Source organism: Colias eurytheme, chromosome 7 (assembly GCF_061535395.1).
Source record: "Colias eurytheme isolate Ceu_HAF_F1 chromosome 7, ilColEury1 Martin Lab GWU primary, whole genome shotgun sequence".
NCBI lineage: Eukaryota > Metazoa > Arthropoda > Insecta > Lepidoptera > Pieridae > Colias > Colias eurytheme.
This window is the reverse complement of record NC_142986.1, coordinates 10,141,990-10,166,043: the sequence shown is the minus strand read 5'-3', so window position 1 is coordinate 10,166,043 and position 24,054 is coordinate 10,141,990. Positions and strand designations below refer to the sequence as shown.

At 33.3% G+C, this 24,054-nt stretch overlaps 1 protein-coding gene across 1 annotated transcript; it reads left to right on the top strand.

Annotated features, from left to right (window-relative positions):
* The first annotated feature begins 393 nt into the window (after positions 1-393).
* On the top strand, positions 394-23,247 carry bbx (bobby sox). The gene is made up of 4 exons (XM_090103665.1): positions 394-627; positions 18,257-18,390; positions 19,195-19,276; positions 19,362-23,247. The coding sequence occupies exons 2-4, from the start codon at positions 18,266-18,268 to the stop codon at positions 20,757-20,759; spliced, it is 1,605 nt and encodes a 534-aa protein (XP_089959791.1). The 5' UTR covers positions 394-627; positions 18,257-18,265; the 3' UTR covers positions 20,760-23,247.
* The last annotated feature ends 807 nt before the right edge of the window (positions 23,248-24,054 follow it).

Sequence of the window (24,054 nt, the reverse complement as noted above, 5' to 3'; positions counted from 1 at the left end):
AAAACATTTTATTTGTTTACGTTGTCGACATTTTCCAAACAATAACAAGATGGCGTTCATGACGCCGTACACATAGCTTTGTCACGGTCAAATATAGCTAAACTCTTATTGGATACGTAGTCTTGTGAAATAGAAAATCATTTTGGATAATTTCCTCAGTGTTTTCAATTCATCAATATCAGGTAAGAGTTTTTATTTCAGGGTTTTCCCTTTACATTATTATAAGCAACAAAAAGTGACGTTTGTTGGGCACCCAATGTCTTCATTGGCAAGTGTTATCTATCCGTCTCATTCTTTGCCCAGCGATCAATACGTAACAAAAAGAGATAGCCTATTTGTCAGCTCGACTTGAAACAGAACAGTGCTTCGTATCAGCTGACAACCAAAGCAAAACAGTCGGTGCGCGACCATCTTGTCAAAACTGGAGTCAGTGACAATAATAAATATTATAAAATGTCCTAAATCGCTCGTTATGACTTAAATATTATATTGTATCTAATAAAGTCTAGTGCATAGTTCATTTCAGTGCTGTTTTTATTTAGTTTGCTTTTCATTTTCCTTAATAATTCGGGTTTGTGCTGCGTCAAGTGACGTCATGTGTGTGATACACGTATCGCTGCCGAGTTCGTAAGTTTTTTCCTTTATTACTGTATTAATTACATGAAACAAATATTTATTTCGAATAGTTTTCGATTGGCACTTGGCTAGTTTCATTCATGAATCATATGGAAATCGCTAATGTAATACATCTATAGTGGTTTATATGTTGGCAGATTGGAATGCCCTTGAAAATTATGCAGCAAAAATCATAGTCGTTTGTCCAATTGGCCGATAAGTTATAGAGCATCGCTTTCTATTCACATTAACGAGCCGAAATCTCAATGTCGCTGAGTGCACATTTTATATTTTCTTTGCATGCCAACACAAAACAAATAGCGCGCTTAAAATGGAATGCTCTCGACGGTCGACTCATAGAAAGTATGCAATGAACATTTGATAATAATATGTGTTATTAGTGTTTCGTAAAATGGCTGCCATATTTTTTTATTCATAACTACAAAGTATATCATTATCATAACACATAATCCGAATGGCATAGCATAGCAATGTTAATTGAATGCTATCTACCTACCTACCTACATGCTTATTTTTCCTATTCGAACTTCAACGTCATACCGACTAACTACCAATCTTCGGGTAGGTAGTGGGCGGAATAGCAAAAACAATAGTTAAATATTATGTCATAAATCAGTTATCTTAACAATCGTAGGGTCACAACTCACAATATTGTCGAGTTTCGAATCATAATTAGTGTGACCGTTTTTATTATTGATAAACAAGACGTATCAACGATGTTTACAGTCGATTAGCTGCTATTTAATTTCATCGGCTATTTTTAAGCTGTAATGCAGTTGCGATAGCAAACAAGTTTTTACTTTTTAATCACGTGCAAGTTTACAGATGCCGTGTGTGGATGTATTTTATATAAGATTCGCTTTTGTTTGGCGAAGGACACTTTTTTAATCCTTTGTTGTTTGCGTGTTTTCTCTCGATGTTACAATATTATGTGACAGTGTAATTTGCGGTTGACTTTAGTTTTTATTAGGGCATAACGCTGTGACCTTGATAGGATTAGGTACTAATACCTACCTATAAATGAGAAGCGTATAGCTTCGATAATAATCGATGAGCAGTATTGAGGTAGGACCGGAGTTAGACGAGCGTAGATACAAAGGAAAATATTATGCAATGTAGGATTTGTTGTTGGTATTTCTTGATGAAATCTGAATGAACTCGGTATGAAGTTAACTAGGTACTTACCTACCTACTTAGGTATAAAAAAAAATTTGAATCCTATAGCTAATATAAAATAGAGAATTTTACTAGGTACCTAAAATTCTCTTTTAACATGCTTTTAACTAGGTAAGTTATTGCATCATGAATCTATTTAACCTATCTATCGAGCTTGAAATATTCAGTCCATCGAACCTAATTCGTTTAAAAAGCGGGGTCGCGGCTCGTGGCAAATTGTTACACAAAAATTCTTCAAAGCAATGTCTATAATACAATTATTTTTTAACAAAACCACACTGCATTCATACGGTAAAAATTATAAAAAAAATTAAATGGGACCAATCTGAAGGCAAACTGAAATAAAAAAAGACGGCACTCAGGGACTGCCGCGGTAAAGCTATTGCAATAGCATGCCTTCAAGCCACACCTCCGAGCCCGTCGGAGTGGGGAGCGTGAGGTTTTTCGTTACGGAATTTCTCGATTCTTTGAATGCTCCCCCCACTCCCCCATGCAACTATTTCACTGTACGAACTATTGAATCGTAAACAATGGACTATTGTTAATTATTTAAAATAATAATTTAAAAAATATATTCATGAGTTTTCAATCTATAGTGGTTTAAAGTTAACTCAAAAATGGAGCATTTCCGTAAATTTTCTAAAAAATCTTAGAGAAAGTGTAAGAAATGTTATAGTATATTCGTGATCTACTCAATAAGCTCTTTCATTTGATACCCCACACGGCATATTTTGGAAATTTTTATTTTTTTTAGGGATGTAACGATACCGATACAGATACCGATATATCGGCCGATATATCGGCAAGCCGATATATCGGTATCGCCGATAATAAATCAACCGATACCGATATTTTTTTATTAAATTCTTTCTTTTCTTTTATGTTTTTGCATTGTATTCATTCATATTGTTTTATTTCTGTTTCTGTAATAGTGTTAAGAAAGAGCGGAACCTCCTGCACAAGCATTTTATTTTATTATATATTTGCTTACTAGGAGTGTTCCAATCACAAATTTGTTTATGTAAAGGAAAGAAATAAATAATTTTGAATTTTTTTTATTTTTAACGTGATAACGTTTTTAAAATCGTTTTAGTCGGGTGACATGTTCATAAACTTGTGTCACACCAAAACCTCACGAGCGCGATCGCAGGTATAACGAGAGAGAGACGGACCGATCTCCCGTTTCATCTCGAGCGCTGCCACTGCATTATGTTATCACGTAAACATCTCGATCGTAAACCTACTTTACAAACAACCAATTTTTTTGATATCAAATAATTCAAAAACCCGCACCCAATGAACGATGCGGGAGGCCGCCCGCGCGTGCGCACTTTGTTTTCTGAAAAAACTCTACCAATAGTAAACTTTTATTAGGTACTGATTGTATGTGTATTACTTAAAGTTTAACTGACTTCGTAAAATAATAATACTAAAATAAATGGTTTTGTTGTTTTTTGATTTGGCATTTTTATTTAAAAGAATACGATTAACAGTTGTCTCTGATAAATGTTGGTAACTTTTTATGCATAATTCACTATTTATTTTTCTACCAAGCCATCGATATCGGTATCGGTATCGGTATCGCCGATACATTACTACAAATATCGGTATCGGTATCGTATCGGCAAAATCATGTATCGTTACATCCCTAATTTTTTTCTTTGTATGCCATATTTAATTACCGGGGTGGGGGGAGGGGGACCACAAAACTGGTTGGCAACATCTGTCTGTAGGATGTCTGGGATCTATACAATATATATATCAGAAGTCAGATTTAGGTCCGCTATTTTTGCAAACGAACATCTCCTTGGAGCCTGCTCTATTAAAAAAAAATTAATTCCTGCACGCCTAGTAGCTAGTAGTCTGTTCGGACGTGTTGTTTTGATAAAATGTCCCATTTTATGTTGGACACGCGTACGATACAAAATTGCCTTTATGTGCTGAAGGAGTAGGTCCAAAATTAGTTTGTTGCATAATCTGTGATGTGATAGTGTATACATTGTTTGTCGTTAGCTTGTATCTATAACAATAAGTTATTTTACCAAATTAGTTAATCACGAGACTAATGTGGTAAAGCTATAGACATAAGAATGTTAGTCTCGCCTCTTGCCTAATTTGAACAGAAACACCGTAAGACAAATTATTAAAAAAAACTGAGAATGCTTTCTCTAACAAACGGTAAATACCTACCTACTTTGTTCACGATGATGTATCGATTCACTTACGTAAAAGTTATAATAACAATCCTATAAAGCTAAATTTGAATCAGAAGTCGAGTAACTTTCTGATAATTTCTCTTACTTCGTTCACAATTAAAAAAGTTTGCATTTTTTCGATTTGTATTCAAATGTACGTTTTTATCTGTAATTCAATTACAAATAAAATCTACTTAGTAATACCACAGAATAATAACTAGTAGGATTAATATTTAATACCTACTCGGGGTATTAACCCAAAATAAGAGAAAAAGAGCGTGTGTGCCGAGCACTCGCGTCAAGATACAATTTGGCAAGTTACAAAAATCGTCACCTTACTCCATGACGTGACGGTATTGCCATGACGCGACCTTGAAATGTTACTCTCAACGCGTCTAAAAAAGTCTTCAACAACATAAACGACAACAGAGTCTCCCCGAACCAAATACCAATTTATCCTGTGCTTGTACACGCTAATTTTAATTGAAATTCAAATTAAGCCCACCCCAAAAACAGTAACACTACAATAATAGTTTAAACACAGATAAGACAAGTTGTAACTAATTTACAGAGCTTAAAGCCGTTTTAACACGATACCTTATTTTATAGATGTTAAGCCTGATTAGGTGTATATTATTCTATTTAGTTTCTATTTCGTACAAGTTATCTCATTACGCTGTTTGTTTTCGTATGAAACAAAGTTAATTGTGGAATTACAATTTGTGTATTATGTATTAATTTCTCCATCTTGCTAATGTTATAATTTGGTTGTAAATGTTTGTGGCTGGAGCTAGTTATAAGAAGTATCATCACAAATTAAACACGTAACGTTTTTTTTCTTACAAGCACAAAAAATAACCCATGCAATTACAAAAAGACAAAATCAATGAATAGAGCCAAGTTTGCAGCCCTGTCCTACTGCTCTTATATAAATTCGATTTCTGATAATATCTACATGACGATCTCGAATATTCCACACAAGCATGCATCAAAATTAATTATAACCATATTATAACACGTTCAATGGGTCAGCCGCAAAGGCAAAGGACACAAAAGTAACTTTCGCTTATCTCCCACGCTAAATGCTTTTCGAGTATTTTTGTGGTATTACGCCAGTATTAATCATTTTTGGAATCAGTTAAGAAGTCTTGAATTCCAAATATTTTGCAATAACTTTCCATTCAGTGTAAGGTATCTACATAATATTAATGCAAAGAAAGGTGAAGAAGAAAGATAGCTATTGCAATCAAGTCGTCTAAAATCTTCCTACTTTTGAATCGTACTAAAATAAGTAATGATCCAACAATATTTTCGACGTTTTCAACAGACGACAATTTCACATTTTACAAAAGCACATAATAAGACGGCAAAACGCTCGTGCTCTTTACAAAGTGGGTATAGAGTGTCAAGGAAATTGGGTCACAGTACCTTCGCCTTGATATTGTCGCGTCTTGGATAATTATGTAAGATTATCAGGTGGAAAACGGCCGGTTGTATCATTGTTAGATAGATGAAATCTGGAAGACTACTTCTCAACAGAGAATAGTATCGATTAAATTGGACGGAATCTGAAAAGTTAACGTGTACCATTTATTTACCTGTAATAGTGTGTCTTAGCTGGTTATCAACTTCTTGATATCTTCAAAAAGCCAATGATAAAAACAAATCGTTCTGAATCATATGTTCTATTCTTCCCTATTTCTTTAACTTTAATACTGTATCTTTTATAGACGTTGGACGTAATTGTAATCTTCCTGAATCATTTAAAGTCAAACATACTAGCAGCTTTTCGGATTCATTACTGAGAATTGAGACTATTTACATAAAGTCTAGTCGCGACGGGTCTCGCTTCTACATTTCTACAATCACAGTGTAATAATAGGTAGATACAAAAGCGTGCTTAATCAACTTCTAAAAGAGTTTAATTTCAAATGAGCTCTGAAGTTATTATGACTGAGAGTTATGTTTTTGTTTCTTTAAATTCAAACAATATACAAAAACGATGCTTATCTTCTTCTTATATATAAAAACTAGCGGTCCGCCCCGGCTTCGCCCGTGGTACATGTTTACGTTTTCTCTACATAAGAACCATCCTCGTACTTCAAGGAATATAATAAAAAAAGAATTATCGAAATCGGTTCAGCCGTTCTCGAGTTATGCGCTTACCAACACATTTTGCGATTCATTTTTATATATAAGATGAATCGCAAAATGTGTTGGTAAGCGCATAACTCGAGAACGGCTGAACCGATTTCGATAATTCTTTTTTTATTATATTCCTTGAAGTACGAGGATGGTTCTTATGTAGAGAAAACGTAAATATGTACCACGGGCGAAGCCGGGGCGGACCGCTAGTTGTAAATAAAATTCTCAATGTTATACATTTGCTTTTTATCATCGATGTGCAGATACCTCTACATAAGTCCTAGTTGTAGTTTTGGATTTTAAATGTTATAGCTTTTTACCAAGTCATAGAAATTTAGGGTGATATCTAATAGACCGGGAGATACTGACACAAAATTTCGAGTCATTTGTAACAGGATGCCGGTTCTACAGGGGTCTTAGTACGCAATGACAAAAAGAAAAATGATGGTGTGAACGCAGCTCTGCTAACAAAAAGATTGTGCGAATAGTTTTAGAACAGACTGGAAATTGTTACCTTTTACAAATATGTAAATGTGCCTTATAATGTGCACATTTTAGAGATATTTTAAATTTATAAAATTTTTAAATTAGATATTTCAAAAAAAGGAGTTAAGTAACGAAGGTTTATTATGCACGATATTTATCATTTCAAGTTAACATCATCATCATCACCGGCCCACATACGTTCCCACTACTGGGACAAGGGACTCCTATGAGGGTGTTTACATGGCCAAATATAATTGATTTAATGGAAATATAATCTAATTCGATAATACGTATTGGGACCTATAATCCTATTTGTAAATGTTCAGTCTTAAGTATATTTTCATGTCATCCAATGTAGGTACTTATTCAAGGAAGTTACTTACTAAATTTGGAAGGTAGGGAATATTACTGTTTAGTGAACTAATGACCAGTAGTTTCTTTGTATATTACAAGGAAAACACATTTTGAAGTGTTCACGTAATTCCTATAACATTAATGAATTTTTAGGAAAACCGTATAAAAATTACAGGACATTTTATTTTTGGTCACGTAGTTTCGAGTATAAGTTTTTGGGTTACTCACGAGAGTCTCATAGTGAAAGTACTTTATGAATTAAACATTCCTGGCTCCTGAGAATTCCTGAAAACAAAGCAAAGGATTCAATATTATTTAAATTCTTGATTTTGAGACATTTATGCCTGAAAACTTTCGCCTGGTGTTGTCGCAACCAAAATTTGAGACAACACCAAATGTCTCAAAGCATTTGAGACATTTCCCGACTATTTTTATAAACAAATTCAAGAGTTGTTAAAAATATATCCAAAAAGTTATGTAGGTAACTCAAAAGGAAAAAAGAATAAGAAACACTGCAAATTTCTATGCTATTGTACAAATATTTAACAAGACATGTCTCGGGCTTTCGTGTACCGCCTGACAGCATTAGCATGTCTATAGAAAATCGATAATAATAATTATTATGTAAACGAGCTTGTCATTACCGCGTACATGTTGTGTTTAAAGTAATTAATGCGATATTAATTAATTTTAAATCGCATTACCTCAAATTGTGTTTTGGTAAAATGCTCGTGGCTGATGAGATCAAAGCTTTGTCGTGTTTGTGGAAAATTTTAATGATTATGTGGAACTTTTTAATGGGAAAGTATAGAAAATACTTAAATTACTTGGGGAGGATCCAAATACTCGTCTTTTGCTAATCATCTTTTAAGAAAAATACGAATAAAGATGATAGATTTCTGTTTCTAACAGCATGTTACGTTTTCAAACCTTCTGTTTCTACAGGGTTACTTGTAAAACACCAGCAACCTCGCAGGACAAGATAGCTAACATCATAAGTAACAACATTTGTTCTACGACTTTTGGCATAACGCAATAAATTATTTTTAAATGATTTTTTAAACTTTTATTGTACTCTCCTTACATTTGTAAGTCTATGTTCTATTAATTATCGGATGGACGACGCGACGCCCCCTTCCCCCTCTCGTTCGCTTTTTGTTTACGTAATTTTTGGGAGGCGTAGAGTTTATAATATTCAGACGGAAAATTAAATGAATATTTATTTTTGTATGAAAATAAAATCTAACAAATTATCAAAAGTCGTAGAACAAATGTTGTTACTTATGATGTTAGCTATCTTGTCCTGCGAGGTTGCCGGTGTTTTACAAGTAACCCTGTATATGTCAATGCCTTGAGCCTTCCCTATGTTTTCAATTTTTCATATCTGAACCCGTCAAGCAATTTTGATTGAACCTTACCTCCAAGATGGACATAAGCTACATTTATAAAAAATTGTAAAATTCAGTTCAGATATATGTAAAATTTGTTGCCTTGCAACGGACATTACGTAAACACGAAATTATTTTTAAACTCGTAAATATATTATTAACCAATAAGCTCCCTAATTACCTGTTTTTCTTGGAACAACGCCGCGTATTTATGTAAATACATAGGTAATTAAAATAATCTTTTGGTCACAAAAATATGTTTGTGTTTATTCTCCTCTTAAATCAATCAGTGGAAAGTAGTTGATAATTTGTTTATTCAATTGTTTAAAAAACAAACTTTAAACAGCTCATAAAATTATCTTATTGACTTCTTATTTCTGATGAAATGAAAAGTGAAAGAGATTACTTGATTAAACTGATCCATGTCATGTTACTATGATAAGTAAGTAATTTCACATAGATGCACATATTGTACACAACTTTCTGTATGATCGTAATAGAAGTTAGGAAACTTCAGGGTTTTTTTTTAATTCGTCATGTCTGTCATGAACATTGTTTAACGCTAAGCCTTTGAGGAAAACGTCCGACCCGAATACAAAGTAACAAAGAATGTGATGCAACTATATCGCTTTAAATCTTGAAAAATATAGTTCAAAATTTGGTAACATGCACTTTCCCAAAGTTTCTTTATCCACATGACATCAATTATTTTGTCGGAACGCTTGAAAACACGTCAAAATGTCTATTTTTAGTAACACGCGATCTCTCACCCGCGCCCTAAAATTCGTATGTGTTTACAAGAATGTCCAAATAACCTGGTTTATTTTGGAAAGGAGAAAATTTTATGGGCCTCTTGAAAGTATATTAAATGGATATTATAACATAATCAGAACAAGATTCGCTATGCAATAATGGTCCTTCGAGCCAGCTCCTAATGAAATGTGATATGGCTTTATTATACAGTAGGTAAAATATAAGTTATTGTGTTGTTGTTGTGTCCTTTGTTAGGTTTCAAGACGAATCCTGAACGAAGCCCAACAAGCTGGCTAAAAACGGCTAGGTATTGAATAATAGTGATTCTTAATACTCGGCGTGAATTGAATTGACTCCGAACTCGGAGATCCACATGTTATTGTACGTGTTATATTCGACTCCTATCAAAATGCGGCGTATAAAAAATCTACTCTTTATGTATAATCAAATGTATGTATAACAGTTGACTAAATGCTTACGGGGTAAAAGAATAGACCTGCCTACTCCAGGACTGAGCTTTTACCGACGCTAGACGCTTATGTAATTGTATTTTTTAAACTATACAAAAAGAACAAATACATCGACTATATGCAGATTGTAACTACTGTCTCAGAGAGAAACTGAAATTATCACTTTATTCACGTGTAGATACACTTACGTGTACATGTTTAGGCTTTTCCGCAGACAAGCAGGCGCACACGAAGTGACCTTTTAATGGTTTATTAGACGGAAAATAAGGCAGTAATAAGATTTTTTTTAAGCTATTTAGCTTACCGTACAAAAACATTTACAGATATTTTTGTTGCATAACCTTGAACGGTTTTTATACATTATAAATGGATATTGATCAATTGATAGTTGGAATCAAGAAATATTGTTTGGAAGGTGAGGTCATGATATTTGTTAAGTGGTCAATGGTCATTAAAGGTTAGGGAAGAATAATTATTTAAGAACGAAATAGAACTAACCACTTGAAGAAAAATAATATAGGTAACAGTTTTCTTTGACCCGCATAGTCTGAAAGTTTTGAAGTAAAAAAGGAAAAGATGTTGATAAAAATAGTTTTGGAAAGAAATCCTTAACCTTGCGAACTAAATATTTTACGAAAGGTCACCTACTTCAAACACAAAACATTAAAAATATAACTTTATTAATTTACTTTTGACTAAGCGTTTCTGAAAGATAACCAATAGTTAATCACTTTTTCATAGTTATGTAAAAAAATGCTAAATTTAAATTTAAATAAATGGTATCCAATGTGGCAATAGATAACGCAAATGCGTTAGGAATTTTTGTGATAAGGTGCTATATGTTTACATTCAGCGAACTTTTTAGAACTACAAATTAATAGGCGGTTCTACCTTTCTATATGAATATAGGAAATCTTAAGATTGTTTTGACACTTTGTTTTAGAAGACAAAACAAAGCATATGAGAATTTGTTCACTAAAACCTCGGTGGCTAAAGCAATGGCCGCAGGACCCCAGGATCTCCTAAAGGTAATATCGTAGTATATTATTATTAGTCTGTGGTAATATACTCAACTCACAAGTGTGCGGACAATATGGTAATCTGTGTAAACCTTAAACCTTTACTCATAATACTAAACAAATTGAGTTAACATTTTTCATATGACAGAAAATATGTACTTATGTGTATCTTTATTTTGAAATAATACTCGAACAAAAATATGGTTAGTCACGTCTCTAAATGATAACTAAACGATGTTAGACGTATTTATGTTCAATGCTAGTGACGGTTCTTCCCGTATACGTTTTTACAGTTATTGCGTTTTTGTTTGTATACTTATATTCTTTATTTTACAGAGGTTGCAGTTTTGGAAAAGCATTGATTACATTTCCATAGTGTAGCCGTGAATGTGTTGTGTTTAATATTAGTATTATTAATATTACCAGATTCCGCTTCCCATTTTCTGAAACATAGGGTTGCCACTCGATTACATAGAATAATATAATAAATATTTTTTTTATAAGCATTTAAATATATTATAACAATGACACTTAGCGACATGAATAGGAACGATTTTCGTCTGAAACAAATGAATTGAAGTGACCTTCATCTTTTCGCACGTTACACACTTGACCTTGTGGGGTATTATGCATGATTATTGCCTTGCGTCGAAGCCTGTAACAATTTGCGCGAAATTGTTATTACATTTTAATATTTTGGTGGAACAAAAGATTGAAGGCCTTAGTAAATTTGTGTTCTGATAGGAGGTAGGGTTGTCGAATACGCAGAAACTGAAAAAATTATGCTCGTTAATATTTTTGCCATGATGTTAAATGATTTGTGCGATGTAAATTAGTAATTACTAATTACTTATTGATTAAATTATAATGCACTAATTTCTGAAGGACCACGCTTTTTACAATTACAAACGTTACGTAGGGAAAAAAATAACATTGTGTACATATTTCAAGTAGACAGTCACTATGTATTTCAGTATAGTTAGTAAATATATTGATGAAATTTATAAAGTAGCCAATTAAATCAGAAAAAACACCTACTCATATTATTATTAGAAATACATAGTTACTATGACAACTTATACATTATATTATTATTTCGAAGCCATTTACAAACAATTATGGTAATTGTGCTATGAATTGCTATCACTCAGTTGAACCGTTTAGCCTAAATAAGTCAAGCGTCGTTTAAACTTTAAACGTGGTTTTATAATGAAGTAGGGTGGTGGCACCAATTATCGGCCATGTCAACTTTTTTTGAACTTTGACTGGATGTAATTTTTACATTAATAGCTTTTTCTTTCTTACAGTGCCTTTTTTGGGTAGAGAGATATTGAAACTCCATTACTACATTTGCAAAATTACGAATCCATTGTTACTTTATTAAAAATAGAATTTTTATTTCGAATATGCCGATTTCCCTCAATATCGGCCACTAACACCAAACTAACACCCTAATATCTGCCGTCTTTGGCCCTAATATCGGCATACCTTTTCTAAGGTAAGTTAGATCAATAAAACTTAAAACTGGTAACATTTTTTATTATCAATTGAGATACAAATCATTTTTTTTAACTCACCTATCATGATTGGTCTTTTCGTTACATTGTCTTAAAAATTAAAAGTAATGTACCTAATTCAGTATTCTTCAGACAAATAAGGATATGGGATTAAATGAGACTTATGTCCATCAACTAGAAAAAGAATTGGTTTGGAAATGTTATCAGAAATCACCCAATCATTAAAGCCATTTGCAACATATTCATAGAATACTACGAGTACATACACTTCTAGTGCACCCACTATTTGATTAACCAAGAAACCAGGAGGATGGTGTGCTATTAACGATTACTTTAGGTGGTCTACGGATGTAGGGAAAACATCCATGGGAGGCAAAGATTTTCCTTATGCAGATATGACTAGCAAAACAGTTATTGTTACTTTTTCACTGCCCTTAGCAACTTCATAAATGTTGTATTACTTTTGTCTTCGGACAAATACTCGTCTCATCCCTATTAAATATTCTCAGTGGATCTTGTAATATGTCTTCCGTGTCCGATTGATTTTAAGTCATTAAACCACTTCTTCTTCTGTAACTACAGCCCTGGCCAGCGTATTAGCTTCTGGAGACTTTTCATTAAGAATTGAATCTCTTTTTAAAAACAAGAAATACCACTTTTTCCCTGAAGTTCCATTTTAAACGGATTGGTTCGTTTATAATCTTTTATAATATTTTAAAGCAATTGCGGTTTTCCTAGATCACGTTCCTACGATAGTCATCCGTATCAACCACTGAAAAATTTCTTCTCCTTCATTTTGGTTTAACCCATTGAGCCCCGAACGGCCCGATCGGGCCGCGACACAATAGATTTTCTATTGTGTGATTCCGGGGCCTGATGGATTAAGACGGTATCTCTACCAACTGTGCAATCTGTGTCTATTCTTCCATGAAGTCTATCTTGTAAAGTGGTCCTCAGAATGTCGTATTGTCGAGATGCTTCTCTGATGCTCATATTTTGATGGCATTCACTGCCTCTATTGTTTTACTACGGTCAACAAAAAGGAAACGTTTGCAATGGCCAACGTTTTCCTTTTTGTTGATCTTTTGGGAGTTTTGATTGAGATGGCATGATTTTGGCATAGCTCAACAAAAATTAAAATACATCTTGTATCACCTACCTAGTAGAAAAGGTTTTACTAAGGTGGCCGTTATTACGCATCGATTCGCTATATATCGGCCGTAGCTAATAAAAATTGTTTTTAGGCGGCCGACTTTAGGATCTAGTGATCAAACGGAGCTGTTGTTTTATTTCTAACCTTATTAATGCTACTGCTGACATTTAAAATAGCTAAACAAGTTATTTAAAGTTTTCATGCATTACCCCAATATCGACCACCCGGCCGATATTGAGATTTATCAATAAATATAGATCCCTAATCTCGGCCCCGCAATTATTTTATTAAAAAGACAAGTAAATGTAAAAACGCACTATCTTATCGAAAATTTGACTGTTTTTCTTTAAGAACACATAAAATTTAATACTATAGGTTTGTTTAATTCCATTTAAATACTTATCCACGTAAAGCGTCGACTCAGGGATTTGACTACGCAATGTCGCCAAATCACTCACGTCTGTACCTTCGCGTGCTCTATGGCCAACTGAATATTCCACAGTTGAGGTACCCGCACCCAAATTTGGGAGGTTTTGCGTATGTATATAGAGTAACTTTTTGCATAAAAACTTTTATGATTTAAGATCGATTTTTATAGTTATATTCAATTTTCTCGAAAAGGCCGATATTAGGAGACGGCCGATAATAGGAGACTCCACCCTACGTACTCTTTTTGTGTTCGGGTCTCGGGAGCTGTATTACAAAATGTTAGTTTAATATTTACATTTGGAAACACCGTCTGTGTTTGTTTTTTATTATGTTGTTTAAATAAAGAAAATATAAGTAGTTATAATTTTGTTGAAACTTGAAATATAGAAATACAGAACACAGAATCTATATTACCTTCTTTACATACAAAATACTTGACCTTCTCAATGTAATACTCGTTGATCGTTCAATATAATATAGTAGAAGTGCCAAGTTTTAAAGCCAAAAAATTTTAAGAAAAAAAATATTTTTACTCACGTTAACAGATCACAATAATTGTTTAGTCCTAAAAAGGCGAAAATTTCTACAGGCACATAACCTCGACCGTAAAATGAAGCGTGTCAAGGCCGTGCCGTTGCCCGCCGAAAGTGAAAACTCCTGCGCATCGGGACTGCAGGCCCTACTGCGTTGGTGATAGGGTTGCCGTATTGATGTTTATTTTTTATATTTTAAACCCAAGCTCAAATCTTTTAGTTAGACTTATTCTAGAAGCAATTTTAAATCGTAATAATATAGTTTTACCGTTATATTGTTAATTACTAGAGAAAATAAGAATATACTTGAGAGTTGGCTAAAGGTTAGATTGGTTTTTAAATGATAAATTCTTGCAATTTGTTAAGAAAGTACCTAACAGAACCATTTTATAAGAATGATCTTCCAAATCTACTGTCGTAAAGACATATTTTATGATGAACGTTAGAAGATGTTGAACTGAAGTGAAATTTGAAGATTAATATTTTCTAAATAAACCTATTAAATATTTAATTTTTAAAAGAAGGCTAAATCGAAGAGATAGCTTGAACATAATATGAATCAAATACACGAAAAAGGGCTTACATAGCTTAATAAAACATGGGTAAACAACAAATACAATAAGTAGGTACACATACACGGACACTGTGGTATAAAATTACTTATCGATCTCTAGATGTTCCGTCGCATTTCTTTTGAAAACAAACCGGATAAAAAGGTCATGGAAAGTATGTCGGTGGCAGGTTTACATTCGGGGGAAATACATTGTTTGCATTCTTTAAACTTATGGAGTAAGGTTTTATGGACTTATTATCGGTCAAGCGAATACTGGGCAATAGTCAGTCTTGTGTTATGTGGATTTATTATGGCTATGTGTACGGTTACTTCGAAAAGGGTGGGTAATCGGGTATGATTGAAAATATGTAATAAATTTATTCGGCGGTAATAATAAATATATACCTACATATTATAATGATATTTAATAAAACTAAAGGCAGATCAAATAGATAAAGTACTATAACTCCTCAAAATATGAGTAATTTATATCCCTTTTAAGTTTATATCTATTTCCTGATTTATAAGATGACACTGGATGACACACAATAATTTCTCAGTGTTGCAATAAATAGCGTGATAAAATTTTATGCAATAATAAATGTATCTCTATAATAGTTCTAAAACTTATAGCACAAAACTTCTATTTGTAAATTACAAGCCCTGATAAATAAGTTAAAACAACAAAAGCAACATTTCCACATGATTGAGGAAAATATAGGAAGCTGTATCAAGCTTGTAAAATAATCCAATAAGATTTTTACTCTTCATTTTTAATGATAACAGCGATGCTGACATCCTCCAGTTCACTCATCCCTGTTTCACAAAAGCCTGATATCAGATTTAGATATTTCAAGACTTCCACAAAGAATTTCTGCTCTTTCATATTATTTATTTATGTATCGTCCTAACTTCGTTACGTGATAAACACCGATAAGCGGTCGATGACTTTGAAATGGAGTTATTTTTTTGTTATTCATATTTTTGTTAGCTATACTATGGTACAGTTGTATGTGAGATATCAATAGATAGGGTCTGTCCTTGCTTCCCTTTTATTTGATCAAATATGGCAATCATAAAAATTACCTTTTGCTTATTTAGGTTTTGTCTCTTTACGAAAGCCACTTTTAGGAAAAGTTTTATATTATGTATAGGTAATCATAAGTATATTCTACATTCAAAAGACCAATTGAAGTTTAATCAGTTTCTAACTCGAATATCTTCCCTTGAAAGAATCATAGGTAAATGATACCTGTTAATTATCTTAATTCTTAGTACACTAGTCGACATCAAATGCTTTATGTAAGAGGTATTTATGAATTCGCAAGCCTTAATATATAAGTAAAAAACTGACGAATTTTATAGATACAGCTTTAAAGTTTTATTTAAATTCATGAAGATAAACTGCTTCCGCCTGAATCAGAAGTTCGATATTACTTTACAGGATGTCAAATACAGTTTCATAATAAAACATTTCACAAAGTTTTTAAATCTTAAATTCACTGATTTGGTTTGCAAGTAGGTAATATCATCATAGTTACGTGTTGATGTTCATAAAGTAGTTGACATGATGGTATATTTTTTTTTTTTTACGCTGCAATAGGGAAGCGCTTGGCCACGATCTCGCCTGATGGTAAGCTGAGGTGTGGCCTAAGATGGCGCGCTGCCCTAGAATGTACCTGTTAATACATAAATATAAATTGCATTATAACAAAACAGAAAATGATTCACATTTCATACATTATCAGATAAATTTAGACCGAGATACCTGCAATGCAGTTTGATAAAGATTTGCTATTTTTATAGGACAATGTCCCAAGTACTGGCTTTAGCACATATTTTCATCCGACTTCAAAAAAGAAGCTTATTAAGTCGACTTTTTTTTTGGTTCCTACTTCAGAAATTTCGACTGGGTGAACTGATTTTGAACGTTTTTTTTATTTCGTTTTTGTCCGAAATACCCTCTTAATAAAGATCCATTAATGGAATCATTAATCATCTATCCTCATAAACTTTCGGTTTTACAATGATGAACTTAAACATAAAATAGTAGGAGGTAGGCTTTTTTCTACCGAGCTTTTGCCACCACATGAATATTATTTTGCAAAACTCTCTGCTAATAAAGGTTTTCGTTTATTTTTGTTAGTATTAGAATATTCGTGTTCAAAGTTGTTTCTTTGAAACTCAAACTTTTATTTATTCAATTAAAATGATTCTGCTGCAAGCACTTCTGAATTGTCATAACATAGTTTAAAAGCAGTCTCTTTTAATATAAGAGCCCACGACGGCCAGACTTTCCTTTCTTTCGGAAAGTTGAAAGTTTCTCTGTATATGTCTCCGATACAGATAAGAACGACTAGCGATTATCAAGTCTGGGTTGTGGTTACTTTGGCAGGAAACAGGTAGTAAGGGTGTATAAAATTGTACCTAACTTTCATTATAGTTTAAAAGCTAAATTTTATATATGTTACTTGGGGACCTATAAAAAGACATTACCTTAAGAGCCAGACAGTTTTCATGGTTCTTACATCTAGCCAGACACATTTAAAAAATAACTAACATATCATCAAATTCACATAACTACCTAAAAGCGTAACAAATATGAAATAACCCACTAAAAACATTAGTTAACTATAATTATTAAAAAAATAAAAGTATAATATATAAGTAATAAAGTTATTACTTATCTTTTACTTAGACTTACGTTGATGGAATTTCACGTATCCCGATGATTTTTTTATTGTGTCATCGAGATACGTGAAATTTCATCAACATAAACCCCCGTAAAAGATAAGTAATAACTTTATTACTTATATATTATACTTTTATTTTTTTAATAATTATAGTTAACTTATGTTTTAGTGGGTTATTTCATATTTGTTACGCTTTTAGGTAGTTATGTGAATTTGATGATATGTTAGTTATTTTTTAAATGTGTCTGGCTAGATGTAAGAACCATGAAAACTGTCTGGCTCTTAAGGTAATGTCTTTTTATAGGTCCCCAAGTAACATATATAAAATTTAGCTTTTAAACTATAATGAAAGTTAGGTACTATTTTATACACCTTCACTACCTGTTTCCTGCCAAAGTAACCACAACCCAAACTTCATAGTCGCTAGTCGTTCTTATCTGTATCGGAGACATATACAGACAAACTTTCAACTTTCCGAAAGAAAGGAAAGTCTGGCCGTCGTGGGCTCTTGATCTATTTCTCAATGCAATGACTTCAAAAACAAAAGATATTTCTTTCTCAATAAAATTACTTCAGGATTATATTTCCTGATCAAACGGCTTTGCCAAACGAATTATGTACTCAAATTACTTTAGGATAATCTTTTTTACCAATCGAACTGCTCATTCAGCTGTATTTCCCAGCATTGCTCAAATTACAACAGGGTTATATTCCTGCCAATTGAATTGCTTCATTCAGAACTCTCATCTATTCCAGACAGTGATAATGCACGACCCGGATGGTGACGGGGAGCCGGCGCACCACGCGCGCCGCCCCATGAACGCCTTTCTGATATTCTGCAAACGACACAGAAGCGTGGTGCGCGACAAGTACCCGAATTTGGAGAACAGGTAACGTTTGTTAGAAGAACAGTTTGCAAAAGTATTAATAAGTAAATGTAATAAGATAGGAAACAGAAAAAGTGTGTTGAATAGTCACTCATCACATCTTTGTGTATAATTAGTTTACTCATGTTTCACATGATTTCTGGTTATATAGGATGTCTGTTATTCCAGGTCATAATTTCGTTATATGCCAAATTACAACTCAATTGTTTTCACTATTTTGCCTAGAAAACGTACGTTTTTACATGCCATCTTCTCGCTTTTACCGTATAAAGTTGTTAGAACTAGAAGAATAGAACTAGTAAGAGTAGTAATAGAGTAAGTTCTAGTGACCTTGCGATGTTGTGATCTGGTTCAATTTGCACTACAGGACAATGTTGTGAAATGGCTATGCATTTTGAAAACAAACAATAATGAGATCACCTACAGTAATATTCATTCTAATTTATGCATTTCTGATGTACGAACTATAAGTTATTTTAGGTAAACGATCAATATGGAAAATGGAAAGCAAGATACATAGGCACGTTTAAATAGATATGATCTCAAAGTATTCATTCTTAATTAAATATACAAATAAATTACTCAAATTCTGGCCATGTCAGTAAGAATTTAAAACCAGTTTCGTAATATACAAATACAATGTTTTAAATTCTATGTTTACAATATTATTTATTCACTATGTTGAATTTTACATTAATTAGGTAGTTCACAAACAATAATTTATGTGTTTGGGTGTCTTTTATTTCGGTTAGATTCTTATTTTTCTTTAGAAATAAAAATATTAAAGCTTACTCGACATTTTTACAGATCAATAACCAAAATTCTCGGCGAGTGGTGGGCCAACTTGGACAAGGAGGAGAAAGCTTGCTACACAGGTCTTGCTAAACAGGTACACATTAACATTGTTCAATACAGTCTCTATATTGAAGACAAGTTTCTATATTAATTAATTGTATCTTTTGTCTCTTTTTTAGTACAAAGACGCGTTCTTTAGCGCGAATCCCGATTTCAAATGGTACAAGTTGCCCGCCCCGCCGCTGCGCACGCTCTCCTCTCGGCCGCGGGACTCCACCGACAAGCACGAGGCCCCCAACAATGACTATCACGACCACGAGTACGAGAAGACAAACAATAATTCTACAAAAATAGACTTCAATAAGAAAACCAACCATAACACTCACGACAGTGAACCGAAACCCCTCTCGATGTTCACGCCCGGCAAACTCGCCGACGAAGCTCAAATGGGGGGATTAAGCAGCCTCCTCACGCCTAAGACTGAAAATACAACTCCAAACCCCTACTACTCACCCCCTTCCTTTAAGTTCAACTCGATCTCAAATTCGACGGAATACAGATCTCATAATGTAATAGAAAAACCCAAAATTCAGGGAGAAGATAGTATACGTGAACTCCAGAACGCTTTATCGGAAACCACTAAGATGTTCGAGGACGAGTTCGAAGCGGGGAAAGAGCATACGTTCAATTACAACCACACCGAACCTCCAAACGACCAATTCACTAACCAAGATGTGATAGACCAAATAGTCGATAAGCGTTTTTCAAAAGACGACGATAGCAGGAATTGGTCGGACGATGAGAAGAATTCTAAATCGGGACGAACGTGCAAGGGAAAGCGTTACCAAGAGTTCATGGCGGTTGGAGGGCTTCTCGTGAACAAGCGGCCGAGGAGGGACTATCCCGATAGAATGGAGGAAGGCTACAACGCTACCTGTAGTTGGGATCAAGGCTACATACAAGAAGAAATAGTCACTGACACTTCGAAATCGAACACTACAATCGATACGTCGACTGAAAGCGAAAAAACTGATACAGTCGAAGCGTCCGAACCAGACAATAATCTAAACAAAACATTCAAAGCTGCCGATTTCGACTTGGACGCGAAAATCAAAGCGCTGCCGTCGCTCAGCCTCGAGAAGTTCCAGCAGAAGAAACGTGAGAATAAACGTAAGAAGAAAACGATCAATTTGAAACCTAAAGCGCTGGAATCGTCGCAGATAATCAACTCCGTGCCGCGGCCTCTTATGGACGAGCGGCGGGAGATGGCTGAACATTGGCGCGAGCAAGTCATCGGCAGTCAGAAACGCAAGCCAAGGAAAATAAGCATCACAAGACTCGAAATCAACAGTTTAGTGTCCAACGATATGAACGGGGGCAACAAGATTAGCCCTGAAATAAAGATCGCAACAGAAGCACCGAATACAGTGGTGCAGAACATGGATATGTGCAATCGTTCCCCGCACAGTGTGGACCTGTTCGCGCTGGCCACGCTCGCGGAGGTCGCAGCGAACACTTCTAAAATAGAAGAGACCACTAAAGTCGCCAAAGTGTGCGAGGACCCTTCCACGGTATAAAATACCGGCCTAGCCTTAAAAAGATATTCCAAAAATTATTTACTTTATAATCAGAAAATATTTATATATAAATCTACTTTTACATTGTACGCATAAAGAGTAATTGTACACTTTTAATGGTAGTTTTTATAAACTAGATATAGACTTTATTTATACTAAATAGAAGAACTATATGTATACTTAGAGGTAGGCTGCGATATCCTGCTTTTTAGGAAGAGATAAGGGTGATAGTTAGTTGTCACTGAAATAAAACAAGGCATAATGTATTTTTATGTGTATAAAAAATAAAATTAAAAAAAAAATACGGTATACAGCATGTTTTCGATCGCCAATTACTGAAAGAGCTTGCTGTATCCGGCCATTCATCACAATAATTTTGTAAATGCCAAAAATAAGTCATCATAAATATAAAGTAAACCTCAGTATGTATAAAGTTAGAATATCCAGATCGCCTTAATGTTTTAGACGATAATGAATCTAAGACACATGCATAGACTGCATTGCATTTTTAAGATGATTTTATTGAAAAATGCAAAAGTGCAATTTTAATGTACACTATTTTTTTATATATATTGGTAACGTTTACCCCTTAAGTTTTATTATTTTTGTAATTAACAATTACACGAAAATTTTAATGTATTTCTTGATCCTGTAATTTTTCACATATGGTAACACATCGAGATTGTTGATTTATCCAAATATCAATTAAAGGTTTTTACCAGGAATAAAAACAATCACATTTACGAGTGAAACTCGTTACGTATATAACTTGTGATAATTTTTATTTAGTTTTAGTTTGAAAAAAAACAAGTGTTTTTTCGTTTTATTTATCTGTTTTTCAAACACTCGTTAATGTATCAAGGTATATTTTTAATCTAAAAAAATTACTTTAACTAAGTAATGTCCCAATTAGGTACCTGAATTATATCGAAAATTTATATAGAATTCGCGCCTTTTTCCAACATCGTTATCATCAAATTTTAAATTGTCTTTTATATTTATACCACAAACGTCATTTAATTTTAATGATTTGTGGAACAGTGTTTCTCAAATTTTAGTTGTTTGTTTTTATTTTGAAATGGATTTAACGGCTTCTGTGATGTTCTATTTTGATTAACAGAAGTTTAAACGGTGCGTAGCTTTCGTTTGCAGGTCTAGTCTAGTATAGTATTTTAAAGGATAAATAACGAGTACTAAATTCTAAAGTGCACTTATATTATTTAAAGTTACAAACGATGACACAAGCCATAATGTGACATGCTCATCCAAAGACCAAATGTATGTAGTATATAGAAGCTAGGTAGTAGTTTTTATTATTGTATATTATGTTGAAATAAAGTATTTACTATATATATATCCATCTATTTTACATATAAAGTAGTGATAGCGTATCGGCATTCCAAAATGTCTAAAATTGTATCTGCAAGTAAAAAGTTTTGTTTGTTTTTCAACTATATATATTTGATCATGATGATTTAATGTTGTCATAATTATGTTAATATATTTATGCATTGTTAGATTTTCTTGTAATTTAGCGAGCTTTCGATGGTTCCTTGATGAGATTTTATAAGCGCATGGGGGCTTAGTGAATTTTTAAATCGTATATACCCGTATTCTGTACACTGTAATAAATTTTTGTTTGCCTTGGAAAGTCAGAGCCTTATATTGAATGGATAGGTACTAGTGTTAAGATACCAATGGGGCCATGCCGAGGAAGGAATAAGGCATAGTATTGTATATTATCATTTACATCCTTTACATTTTATACATTTTCTATAATATGGTGAGCTTATATATTTTTAAAGTGTTATAGAAAATATGGTGCTGTCAGATCTGCGTTATGTTGATAAGAGTTTTAATAACAAATATTTATAGTAATAGTTGTCGATGATGCACTGATTGCACTTACTGATTGGTTTTTAATTATTTTATATTTATTTTAACCGCATTTTATCGGCTTCCGGTTTTATAATATTATGTATTGCAAACAAACGCTTTGGTGTACACTATCTATTATGCGTGTTATTATTTTATTTATCGCAAACGATTTTAATGAAATATATATTTTTTTAATACCCGACGCATCATCGTCAACCATTGTTATATATATCACCTTTTCTTAAAAAGAATTCCTATCCGAAAGGAATTGGTGATCGTTATTGTTAGTCAAATAAAGATTTTATCTTATTTTTAAGATCGCAAATTATTTTGTGCTGTGAGTCTATAAATTTTAGTTACGTTGTTAAAGCAGGATTAAAGTTCAGCACAAATTTGCGTGTTACTCATTTATCTATGTATATATAAAAGGAATATAAGGTGGGGGAAAGTCGATGTGGTTTGAGAAACACTGGTCTTTGTTTAGGGCATAATAAGTCAGCACCCAAAGTGTTAAGTTGGCTCCCAAAGTATTTTGTTAAATGTTTTGTTACAAGCAAGTGCGGTTAATTAAATACTTTTATTGTAGTAATAAAGTTTATTCATATTAACAGTATTTTCTTTTATTTTCCTTTTGTCCCATAGAAATCCTAAATAAACAACTACAATTATGCTGGTAGTCACATTTAAAACAGAGAGCAGCTGAACTGATGTTAATTAAATTTAGCAGTGATATTATTAGATATACTATCTGTGCCCCGCGGTTTCTCCCGCATTGCTCCGCTCCCGTTGGTCTTTAGCCTTCCTCGATAATTAATGGGCTATTTAATTACCGAAATAATTTTTCAAATCGGACCAGTAGTTCCTGAGATTTTCAACAAACAAACAAACTCTTCAGCTTTATAATATTATTATAGATACGAGTATAACAGATATAAGCTGTTAATTTTATTCGTGAAAGCAATGCTGAAAAGCATGTTTTCTTAATCGTCTTGAGTGAACAGCAAGTAAAGATTTAGTATTGCAATAGGCAACCTTGTAGTCATAAATTTTAGTTCCGTTGCTACTTGCAAGCCCCTTGGGAAAATTGCAATATCATGATTTAGAAATTTTGTGCTTTTAATGAAAATACATTAAATCCAAAATGGAAGTAGGTCATATCTACCTACAAGCAAAGCCTACAAGATTGACAATTTTTACTTATTAGTTCATTTTATCCACAGAACATTAAAACTGTTCTGTGATTTTATCAAACTTCGTGCTACAACAATAAGATCACAAATAAGATAGTATGTATGACAAAAAACTACAGCTACTGCAGCTACTTTCCATAAAAAAAAAAACATATCTGTCACAAATGACAATTGCACGTTGTCAATCTGACAGTGACACTAGATGTCGTTTGCAGTTTGCACTTTGC

Coding starts and splice junctions, on each gene's coding strand:
- bbx (XM_090103665.1), top strand. CDS start 18,266: ATGCACGACCCGGATGGTGACGGGGAGCCGGCGCACCACGCGCGCCGC. Junction 18,391..19,194: donor TACCCGAATTTGGAGAACAG/GTAACGTTTGTT, acceptor ACATTTTTACAG/ATCAATAACCAAAATTCTCG. Junction 19,277..19,361: donor ACACAGGTCTTGCTAAACAG/GTACACATTAAC, acceptor TCTCTTTTTTAG/TACAAAGACGCGTTCTTTAG.